The 11642-nt window shown below is 43.6% G+C and overlaps 1 protein-coding gene across 1 annotated transcript in view; it reads right to left on the bottom strand.

Annotated features, from left to right (window-relative positions):
* Nucleotides 1-6308: 6308 nt before the first annotated feature.
* The window catches only part of MLXIP (MLX interacting protein), a 44285-nt gene continuing 38951 nt past the window's right edge, over nucleotides 6309-11642 (bottom strand). The window contains exon 17 of the mRNA XM_005491529.4: nucleotides 6309-11546. Coding sequence (XP_005491586.3) covers nucleotides 11425-11546 — 122 coding nt within the window. The 3' untranslated portion in view covers nucleotides 6309-11424. The remainder of the gene's footprint in view (nucleotides 11547-11642) is intronic.

The raw sequence follows: 11642 nt of genomic DNA, 5'->3' as shown, positions 1-11642 counted from the left end.
ATTGGCCACAAATTCCATTTTAGAGAGCTGACAGAGCAGCGTGTGTCAGCAGAACTTCACCAAATGAATTGCAGTTGCTCTGTGATGTCTGATGGTTACGTGGTGGAAAGCTGAACTTCTCAGGTTGGGTTTTACAGGACGGATGCTGACCTGCTCCCTTATCAGCTCAGCAGCTTATCACAGCCCCGTAGGGACCGGAAAGGAGGTGCACAGCATGCACGGGCTATGAGATATGGCATGTCCTGGAGTGGAATAACCAGGTAAAGTGCTGTCCTTAGGAGAAAATGAAGTAAAATCTTCTGAAAGTCTTTGAAAGAAAATTACCAGTGGTTGAATTGTGTTTTGTGGAAAAGCGAAGCTGTAAAAATTCTGCTTCGTTTATTTGCATCACTATTTAAAATAACTTGGCCCCATTGCCTTCAGTGCTGCACAAAGAGATACTCCTGCTCTTGGGGGAAGACCAGATGCCAGTACTCCCTGGCTGTGCCCATCTGGGAGAGCTGGAAGGGGGCTGGCAGTGCCCAGTGGCATCTTTTATGTACGAGCTCCTGCACCTTCCACAGATCTTGGCCACTGACCAACTGCAGGTTTGGTGCTTCCAAAGAAACCTTCCAAGATCACCCTTCTGCCTGAAAGAAGCCATGTGTACTCACCACTGCCTTTGTAGGGATGTTCCTAAAGAACACCTTCTTCACCTGAAAGAGAACCACATCTCTCTTTCACTCTGTCTCAGTTTTCACACCAAATAATAATGAAACCCTCAAATAAAGAAGTGTCTGCCAGAAAACTGTCCTTTCCATAGGCCATGGCAGCTCATCTCTTCCTTGCCATTACTTAGCACCTATTCTGCTTTGGTGTGTATGAAAATGTCCTGCATTTGGTTACCAGAAGTAGAAAACAACCTCAGGGAAGCTGGAGAGATGGGCAATAGGGATAGGAAGGGGGGGATCCTGAGCATCCCTTGGGAACAGAGTCTTACAGGTATCCAGCAAAAGGATGTAAACATGGAACTGGAGGCCTGACCTACCTTGCACACAATGTTTTTCATTGCCCCACTGACTCTGCAGGACAAGCAATGACTTTGGGCAGCAATAACATGCTTCCAACCACCTTTATAAATAAAACAAGAGTTTATGTTCTAAATCCCACACTTTGGAGAGCCCAAGGATTTAGATGGGATGGCCAAGGCAAGCTCAAAGAGATGACACAGGACAGACACCCTCTATGTCAGTCTGAAACTGTGCACGTAGATCACAATCAGTGAAGACACATTTGAATCAACTTTCGATATAATCTTTCAAAAAAGAAAAAAACCCAAATTATCACTGGCAAAAAAAAAAAAAAAATTACTGTGGGGGAGCCACTGACGCAGGGCTCCACAGCACTTAAATGCAGCCTGGCTGGCCCCATCCACAGCGCTCCAGGCAGGCAGAAGCCCCAGAACCAGCTCCAAGGCCAGCTCCCAGCCAAGCCACTGCTGTCCCATCCCACCATGGAATGCAGAGCAGGTGGGTGTGACTGACCCTTGCTACAGGCTCTAAGGTTGTCCTGGCTGATGCTCATCTCAGGCTCAGCCACTTCGTGCCTATATGCTTTAAAAATGTATCATGTTGCATAAAACGATTAAGATTTGCAAAAAGCTATGCGGAAGATTGAGACTAATCACTGTATTCTCTCTTTCTTTTTGGTTTCCTCTCTTCATCTGAATGCAGAGATCAACAGGTTTGCAATCTTCCTCTTCTGTTTACTGGTTCCTTTGGGCTCCATGGCACCGACACAGACATCAGAAAGCAGAGTGACTACAGGAGAGAGGCAGAATCACTTCACTACAGAGATACCAACCTATGCATCAGTAATACAACAGAAAGCACACAGCTTGTTTGATTTTTATGTAAGTGCACCATTTTCCATGTGCTGTGCCTATGTCTGGAGAAATCTCTTGAATTATTAGAAAACATTAGAAAGACCACCAGAAAAGAAGTATTTAGGTTAAAATCTAGAGTAGCTCTTCTCTGTATTCCATGCAAGAAGGAAAGTGTTCATTGTGTTATTTCAGGGCAGTTGGAGCAAGGGCAGCTGCAGAGAGCTTGGGTGACTTTGCCTCAGGTCATTGCCTGCTGGGATCTTCCTGATTCCCAGTGTTCCTTCTCAGTCTCCTGAGTCCCACTGGGCATCTTCTTGCAGCAATTTAGTCAGATCACTGGAAATGGGGTGGGAATTGCTTTGCTTTTCAGTCCGACCCCAGTGCTTGAGCACTTCTGTCAAAAATCCTGCACACCCATCCTTTCCTTAGAAAGGAAAAACGTTCACTGAACCCAGGTGCCAATGCCTCAGATGAAGTTCAGTTCCTGGGACTGTGTTCCCAAGAATACGCTGATAAAAATCAACATTGACATTTCCTCTGAATTCATTTTTGAAATCAAAACCATCTCTGCCAAAACCGATGGAAACACACACAGGCCAAACCAGATCTCTGGAACAGGTAAATTTTGCCCCTACAGCAAAGAATAGAACCCAAGGTTTAGAAAAGCTGAGACCCAAGGCAAGCAAGGAATGGGGATCTGCAGACTCTGTGCAATGCCTGCTCAGAGGGATGGAGGGGTTAATACAAGATTGAAACACAACCAAACACCCCACAAACGGGTACACAAGTGAGAGAGGGAAACCAAAGGATCAACAATTTAACAATTTCTCTCTTCTCTTCCTTCCCCACAGAACAAATGTATCTCTGCAACATTCTACCCTGATCCCTCGACAGTCAGGTCCAAGGCCAGGGACATGGCAGACAAAATCCCCAAATGTCCAGCTTTCCATGCAAACTGCTGCGCTTTGCACCACATCCAGCACGCTCTGAAAAGCCTGGCAAGGGACATAGAAACCTTCTGCACCGAGAGCTCACGGGAGCTGGTGCAGGCCAACCTCAACCAGCTGGGCACCACGCTGAGCCAGGGCAGCGCCTTCTACACCTGCAGCAGCCAGCACCTGCCCCAGGGCCCCCCCACGGGAGAGGCAGACAAGAAAACCTACATCTGGTGGGTCCTACAGAAATACCAGGACATCATGCAGCTCACGGAACAGCTGTACTCTGAGGCAGCAGTTTGATAGGCCAGCATGAAAAAATAACTTGAAGAGAGGTCTCTGTAAATGAGACCTACCAGGGGTTATGGGATCAGTTTGATGCCATTGATAATATACTTGCTATTCTCTCTAACTATATAATCTAGTTTAATTTAATATTTAAAGGATGAATGTGTTATTGAATGTATTTATTGTAAAGCTATTTATATTGTCTTATTTGCAACAGCATGTAATAAGGATGGACTAACATGAGTCAAGGTAATTTAATTAACCAGCCCTGACATATATAAACAAAGTATAATTTTAGTAATTTTAATGTTATTTATATTTTTATCTTGCAGTTGTTTTTCAAAAGAAAAGTCAATTGTCAGCAGGCTGATTTTGTACTTCTCTCTCTACCAGAGAATTTTATTTATGAATTTATACAACACATCTATTTTTATAAATCTATTTAAGCAATTAGTTTATATATTTATTTATTCATGTTTTAAACTCTTATATTTTAATACTGAGAAGGATCTATTTGCTACTTAGTAGATGAATGGCTTTACTCATTTCCTGTTACCACCTTTGGATAGAAACTGGAACTTAATTAAAATATGAAATAAAAAAAAATATTGCTGGATTCTTTTTTTACAATATATTTGCACTGGCCCTGGTCTGCTCAAACTTCTCCAGGAAAAGTGGGTTTGATATCAACTGAGTTACACTGCCAGCCCCCCAAAAACCTGAGGGGGGATCCTAGAGAAGCACTCAAGTTTCCCAAGAGGAACTGAGGAACCAAGCTCCTTGCTGGAGCCAGGGGAAGAATTCCTCCCAAACAGGGCCCATTTCAGACACAACTGCGGAGATGTCACAGAGTGGTGACATGAAGAAGGTAAAACCCCAACCTGCTATCCTCCGTTTTTAATAGAAAAAGAAGAGTAGTTGGAAAAGAAACAAAAACCACAGCCTGGGGTTGTGCTTATCCCCAAGGCTGAATCAACACCTGCCTGACCTTTTCAGGTGGGGTCAGCAAACCTCTCAGAGGAGGAAAACATTCACACCCCAGGGCTTAAACATCACACCATGAAGGACTCAACAAACCACTTAAGCCTTGCTGAAGCAGAGGATTAGACAGGGCTGCTCCCTGTGGTTTCCTCTCCCATGCATGGCTTTTGTTTCACCTTCTGAAGATATAAATAGCTCAACAAAAGTGTTTTTCCTAGAAAGGGAAATGTTTCCTCAGCAGTGCTGAGATGTCCAAGTGAGTCAGGTCTGTCCAACTCACGTCATGGGAGGAGCTACCTGAGACAGAGGAGTTTTCTTCCCCAGAGAGAACACTCAGAGCTACCTGAGACAGAGGAGTTTTCTTCCCCAGAGAGAACACTCAGAGCTACCTGAGACAGAAGAGTTTTCTTCCCTGGGGGGAACACTCAGAGCTACCTGGGACAGAAGAGTTTTCTTCCCCAGAGGGAACACTCAGAGCTACCTGAGACAGAAGAGTTTTCTTCTCTGGGGGGAAAACACAGAGCTACCTGAGACAGAGTTTTCTTACCCAGGGGGAACACTCAGAGCTACCTGAGACAGAGGAGTTTTCTTCTCTGGGGGGAACACTCAGAGCTACCTGGGACAGAGGAGTTTTCTTCCCCAGAGAGAACACTCAGAGCTACCTGAGACAGAGGAGTTTTCTTCCCCAGGGGGAACACTCAGTCAGTGCAGAGAGGAAAATGCAGCAGCCCCAGGCAGAACTGAGAGAACACCTGCAGCCCTGTGGCCTTCCTGGTGCAGGGTCACCAGGCTCACATAAATCCTCCCCAGCCACCTGTGCCACAGGGAGCATCTCTGCTGTGATCATGATTTGGTCACCAGCAAGGACCTCCTGATGTGCAGTTTCCCTTTTATCCTGGTTGAAAACAAAGCTTTTGAGGCCTGTGAGGAATGAAGGGTTTGGATGGAGGAGCTCTGTAAGGAGTGTCAGAAGGGAGCAGCAGACCCAGGGATGTGATGAGTCTCCTCTTTCCTGGGTTTGTTTCCATTTGGTGCTGGAAAAGCTTTGGGGGTGTGACACACACACCTTGTTCTGATGTTAAACATCTCTCTGGATGACACAGGGGCACTTCTGGGTTTGCACACAAGGAACCACCCCAGCACCCAAATAACCATTCTTTGTCTGCCCACCTCCTGGAGAAAGTGCAGAGATGAGCTCCTGAGGGAAAATATAGGTTAAAATAAATAAATAAAAATATAGCAAGCATTCCATCCCATTAATTTAGAAATAAAGAGAGCCCTGGGCTGTGAAATCACTTCCAGCAGTGATTTCATTTGGCATCATTTCCACAGAGCGAGTGTAGGTCCACTTTTGGCAGGGCTCAAGGATTAGCAGTGCCAGCCACAAACAGAAACCACTTCACAAACTCTTCTGGCACCTCAGCTGAAGTTACAGCAGCCTCCCTGAAATCACCACTAAATCAGTAATAGAGAAACAGTGCTCTGCAGCCACAGCTTCCTCCCAGAGAGCTTTGATAGCATCACTGCAATAACTCTGGCATTTGTAGTGCTTGGTCAAGAGTGAAGGCAGGCTGGAGAGCTGGTTTATCACTGCTGAAATAGAACTGCTCCTCGCTCCCACCAAAGTGCTTCATGTGAGATCAAGCTTGTGATTTCTGAAAAACTAAATGCAGGGGTTTTGAACCCTGCTGTACCTCCTGGAACTGCAGGCCTGACTCATCAGAAGTTCTCATGAGAAACATCAAATCAAAAGCACCAATCACAAGGATAACATCAACCAGCACAAACTCTTGTGCGGTGATTTTTAAATAAAATCTTTCTTTTCACTCTTCTATTACCTTTCACTTCAACTAGAGCCTCACTGCTGCTTCTACTAGGCAAGAAAATCCAAAATGCCAGGGAGGTGACAACTGAAGCACAGAGAGCTGGAGTCTCTTACCAGAGAAAAACAAAAATCAGTCATTAAAGGCAGATTTATTAATTTCATTTTTAAATGGACTTAAGCAGCTCAGTTCCTAACACAGACATCAATCCCAAAACTCCACAGAGAACACAGAGCCCAGCTCTGGGAATGCCAAACACACAGATCCAAAGGTAACTCCAGCACTGCTCACAGGGCAATGAGCTCCTGTCACCTTTTAGAGCTGCAGAAAGGATGCCAAGGTACCAACCCCAGGCCAGGAATAATTCTGCTTACCATTTCCTCAACTCCAATCAGAAAACAAAGGCATTAAAACCAATTTCTTCCAAAAAATATCCTTTATTGTTTTGGTTGTAAATATAAAAAAATGCATTGCACAATTTAACAGACCTACTGGAAAGTGCTACATATCAACAGCACAACAGAAGTTGTCATGCAACAGAACAGGAAACCTAAGCAAAGCAAGAGCACAACCTGAAGTCCTCATACCTTCAAGCTTTTTTTTGTCATTTTTTCTTAACAAGAATGAATTCCATTCACTTAAAACACATTTAAATACAAGGTTAGAAGAAGAAAACAATCTATTTATTCACTGTATTGTTAAAAGGCTTGCTCATAACATTGATATCTTTTGACTGAAAACCTTATTCATGTTGGAAAAGTTCAGATACAAAAAGTTCAGACAGTGGCTAGAAATGAATTCCATTATATACCAAAGGTGTGTTTCATTGTAACTGAAGTTCCTGTAATTGTAACTGAAGAACTCAAGTTTCACAGATAAAGCTACAGTTTGGTTCTACCACTTCTGCTTTACACAGTAAATGAGCAGAAAATCCAACCAAGAATGAAACCAAAGAAAACTTTAACTCATGTTGTGGGAAATATATTGGGGTCCTATTAAAAAAAAAACCCAAACCAAATAATCTCCTCTGCAACTCAAGTGTATAAATTGAGGAGTAACAGAAAAACTCCTGATGTCTCACCTAATTTAAAAATCTCCTAGAAATTATCAACAATTGTCTACAGTCCTCCAGACTGGTGTGACTGAATCGCTAAAGAACCTGAACTGGATGTCATCAGCCTTTTGTTTTTTGGTGGTTTTCCATGCAATAAAGGTAGGAAGGAACAAAAAAATTAGAAAGAAAAAGGAGAAAACAGTGAAAAACTCATTCAGTTTTCAGCAGTACTTCTAGCTGACAACATCAAGGCAAGAACTATCCATTCCAGAAACTGAGAAAGTGAAACAGCCTTCAAGTAAGCATTATCTTACTGAACATTTCTGCAGTGAGCTTCCCTCTCCTGTTCTCAAACTCCTTTTTAGGAGTTTTGGGCTTTAAAAGCAAACAAAACTAAATTTACCTGTCCCTGTCCCTTCTACCACGTGTGAACACATACACACAGAGGAATGTTAAAAAACCTGAAGATACAAATGCAGGTTTCCAATACATTTGATAGCCCTTTGTCCTTTCAAAGACATCTTTCTCTGTCTCAGGTGTGGAGGTTTATTAAGGCTTTGCCTGTTTGCTGGGTTTGGCAGAGCAGAGATTATGTCCATGTGTGCACAAGTGTTCCTGCACATGGCAGGGGAGAGGGGTGGTGGATTCAGCAAGGAAAATGCAATTTTTTCCAAACACAGAAACTGTTACTCACAACCTCAGTGTGAAAGAGTCACAGCAATGCCACACAGATAAAAACCTCTAAAAAGCCAGGGAAGCCCCATTTCCTCCATTCTCTGAATTTTCCACACAGCATCACTTTAGGGGGAACAATGGATGACTTATGATTAGTCAAATGCACACAGGACACCAAGATCTAAGGCACAGATGGAAACATTCTGGTAGCCCCCTCTTTCAAGGAATCCCTCCCCAGGGCTCTAGAAAAGCATGGAAGAACATTCCAGCCAGGTCAAATGGTATTAACCAGGAATCCTTTGGTTTTGTGCAGAGATCACTGTCATGGTGAAGTGTGCACTTGTCTCTGATCCTCCTCCTCAGAAATTCCTTCAATTCAAGTTTGCTCCTGGACCTTCACCCCTTACTCCTCCTCCTAAAAGGAGGCCAGAAACTACAATACAAGCTAATAACTACACCAGATCATGCCCCAGGTCTCCAGAATTTGTCTTTGGGGTGGGGCCATCCACAATACACCAATGAATACAACTGGAGGTCAGAAGGAACCAGCAGACAATCCCATTTTGACTTTGTGCATATCACAGGCCATAAATAAGTTATTTAGCCACTCCTTTACTGAGTGAAACATGTTGGATTTGACAGAACACATCTTGTATTCAGTTATCTGGGGGTTCTCCAAAAGTTTAGCACCAGACAGATGTGCAGCACCTGCAATTCTGTGCAGACTTTAGGCACTGTGTGTTTGGCTTGCTTACTTTGGTGACACTGAGGAAATCAGAGTGCTTAAATTACAAAACTTTGAAAAAAATAAAGTATTTAAATTCCTCCATGGGTAAGAAAGAAAGACTAAAGTCTTTAAACATAAATCAAAGTGGAAAACTATGCAGGAACTAATACATACGTGGTCCATCTCTTTCCATACCAATCTTTAGTGGTTCTACTGCTCAGATGTGAGACATAAACCAGCTTTTTTCCTCCTGTGCTTCCAAATGAAGTGAAATCACTCTCCTCAAAAGGCTGACTGATAAAAGAATTCTGATCTGCAATAACAGGGTGACAAGAACATATTGAATCACTGCTTCAAAGAGCAGCCACATCATTTCTGGTAATTGCACTAGTGGAAAGTATCTTTTCACTTTTCCTTTCCTCCCTCCTACACTCTTACCTAAGTAAGAAGTACTTAATTTTTTTTCTCTTTAAGATCTGCAGTTTTTTAATAGTGCTTTGAGTTTGTTTCTGCATCACAATTTGTTAAACAAGCACTTCCTCTCCAATTGTAACCAGCTCCTGGTGCAATCTGATGGATGAGTTTTCCATCCACATCAAAACTGTGAATGGACAAAGTTTTTGGCAGTTCAGGTGAATTGCCTCTGCTGATCCTTTAGGGTTGCTTTCAGTGTCCAATCCATTCTGTGAGCTGTGGGATGTCAGGGTCTCAGTCCTCAGATCCCCCTGGCCCTGAGGGATGATTGTACTGCTCTGTGATTGCTGGGACAGAACTCCCACGTCATCGATACCAGAAATGGAGAAAATCACACACCATCACTGCTGACAGGCAGGGGAGGCACTAGAGAATCTGCTCATCTGAAAAGGTCAGCAAAAACTCTTGGACAATGTGCCTGCTGCTTTCTTGCTAGAAACCCACACATGTTCTTAACAGACAGTGAGGTCCCTTCCAAGGAAAGGACACAAGGGACACCCCCAGCTCATCACAGTGTAAAATGATTTTACTGGAGTCAAATTCAGAACAAATGATAAAAATGGGAGGATTGAAAGCACTGATTCAAAAAATGATTCACTTATTTAACACTTCTTACCCAGATGTATCCAACAGAATATTGCTTAACTGATTACAGCATAATGAAAGATCTGGGAATGGATCCCTCCAGAAAATCTACTCACTATTTAATTACTATGACAACCTTTACACATCATTCCTTGGCTGAGACTTGAAATTTTGTTGCTTCTGTGACAGGGACACAGGTTTTCACATGTGCCACAAACTTCAAATTATTTGTCAAATCTACTGTAAAAAAAGAGAAAGAAAAGCATGTCCCCCAACACGGCCTGCACAGAGGAGCTGTGTTGGTACAAAATTCCCCTTCAGTCTCAGTCCCTCCATGCAGGGAGAGGCTCACCTTTTGTGCCTTGTCCTTCCTACAGCGCTGCTCTCACAGAAGGAAAGGAAAAGCTTTTTTCTGCAAGGAAAGCCATTAGCTGCAAGAACTCAGGACAAAGGAGAAACAAGAACAAAACCTCCACCTGTGCCCAGCCCTACTCCCCATGACCATTGTTACCTCCCAAACTCTGGCCCACCAAGTGGAGGAGAATGGGGACAATGCTGAGAAAAGCTCCTTTCCCCAAGGAGAACCTACTGAGCCCATTTCAGAGTGTGCAAGCCCCAAGTGCTCCAGTTATTCCTCATTTTCCCACTGTGAGAGGCTGCTCAGCACCTCCAGCCTGCCCTTGGAACTGGAAGAAAAGTGCTCAGGGGAGGTGTTCCCACCTTTGCAGAGCTCTGAACAATCAGGATCAAGTCATGAGTGGAATTACAGGGGTCATGGGATCATCCAGACTTTGAACAATCAGCAGGAATGAACATCCCAGTGCTGTCCCAGGATGGACAATCACTGCTGGAACAGGACTCAGTTTACCTGCAGCAGAGCACAGGATGTGCTGAGATTGTCACAGAAAAATGTTATGCAGTATTTTGACTTTTAAACTTATTTTTACATGTTCTATAACTCATGTTGAACAGAACCTTCCCCTACAGATGAGGCCTAGCAAAGTCCTTCAGGTTTTTCAGACAGAAGGCAAAAAGAAAAAGCAAAGAAAGACAAGGAAGCAAAGAACTGACTGCAAGTCTGTGTGGTTTGATATAGCTTCTGAGATAATAAAAAAGCCAATTTTTTAACATAACAAACTCAATTCTTGTCTCTGAAGTGCTACTACATTTACCTATGGATGTGTTTTATATGTGCACATTTTGTGAGGATGGCAGCTGAACTGTGCAGAGTGCAAGAAAACAGTTAACTGGTTAAACTGATATAAATTCATGCATTTATCCTAACTGCAGAATTTATACAATCTAAAACTGCTTTCTTGCACTTACTGCACTGCCTGCTACTCCCTTGCAATGGCTATATAAAAAAAATAAAAATCAGCTACTTTATTTACTAGAAAATAAAGCACGTCTTGAAACGGATCAAATGCAATGATACACTCATTAAAATAAAAATACACAAAACACAGCCTGAGATTTTAATTCTAGTATTTTTGCCATGAGTTGACACCACTGACAGATTTTTCTTCTCCTTTGGTTTTTCATATGATCCTGTTGAACAATTTTCACTATTCAAGTAAAACACATGGAACCAAATACCAGAGAACAAAATAAAAAGCACATTTTGCTTCATGAAATCAGAAGTATTTTTTTCCCCTTGAAGAGCACATTCCTTGGTGCACAGGATTTGCACTTCAGAGAACTGAGGGCGTTCCGTTAGTTGCATAAGGATGCATTGATGGAGATCTATTGCTGCCTGCAGGGCTCAAACCTGCTGAGTTTACCTGAGCTTGGTGGTTTTTTCTCACTGACAGAGCACAGCACAGCACTGGAGAGGAACCCAAACGTTGTGACAACGCTGCATCACCTGCACCTCTTCTCAAGGCAGGGCTGGGTGCCCTGAACAACGTCTCTGGTGATGGAGAGAATCCTTTCTAAAGTGCACTGACTGGAGGAGCCTGGGCAGGCAGGGCCTGGCAGGGTCTCCACCCCTGGGACAAGCACCTCAGTGTCTCTGGCTCTTAGGTGTCCCCAGCTCTCTTGCTCGCCTTGGCCACGGCCTCACGTGCCTGCTCCGGCAGCCGCTGCGGGTCCGACAGGATGGAGGTGCTCCTGCTCAGCTGCCGCAGGGTGTTCAGCACCACTGGGGGGAAAAAAAGGGCAGGAAAGCAGCAGGAAAAGCTGTTAATCTGACTGAGCTCTCTTCTGTAAAATAGAGCACCCCTTGACAGCTATAAAT

This window comes from Zonotrichia albicollis, chromosome 18 (assembly GCF_047830755.1).
Source record: "Zonotrichia albicollis isolate bZonAlb1 chromosome 18, bZonAlb1.hap1, whole genome shotgun sequence".
Lineage (NCBI taxonomy): Eukaryota > Metazoa > Chordata > Aves > Passeriformes > Passerellidae > Zonotrichia > Zonotrichia albicollis.
This window is presented reverse-complemented; position numbering and strand designations above follow the sequence as displayed.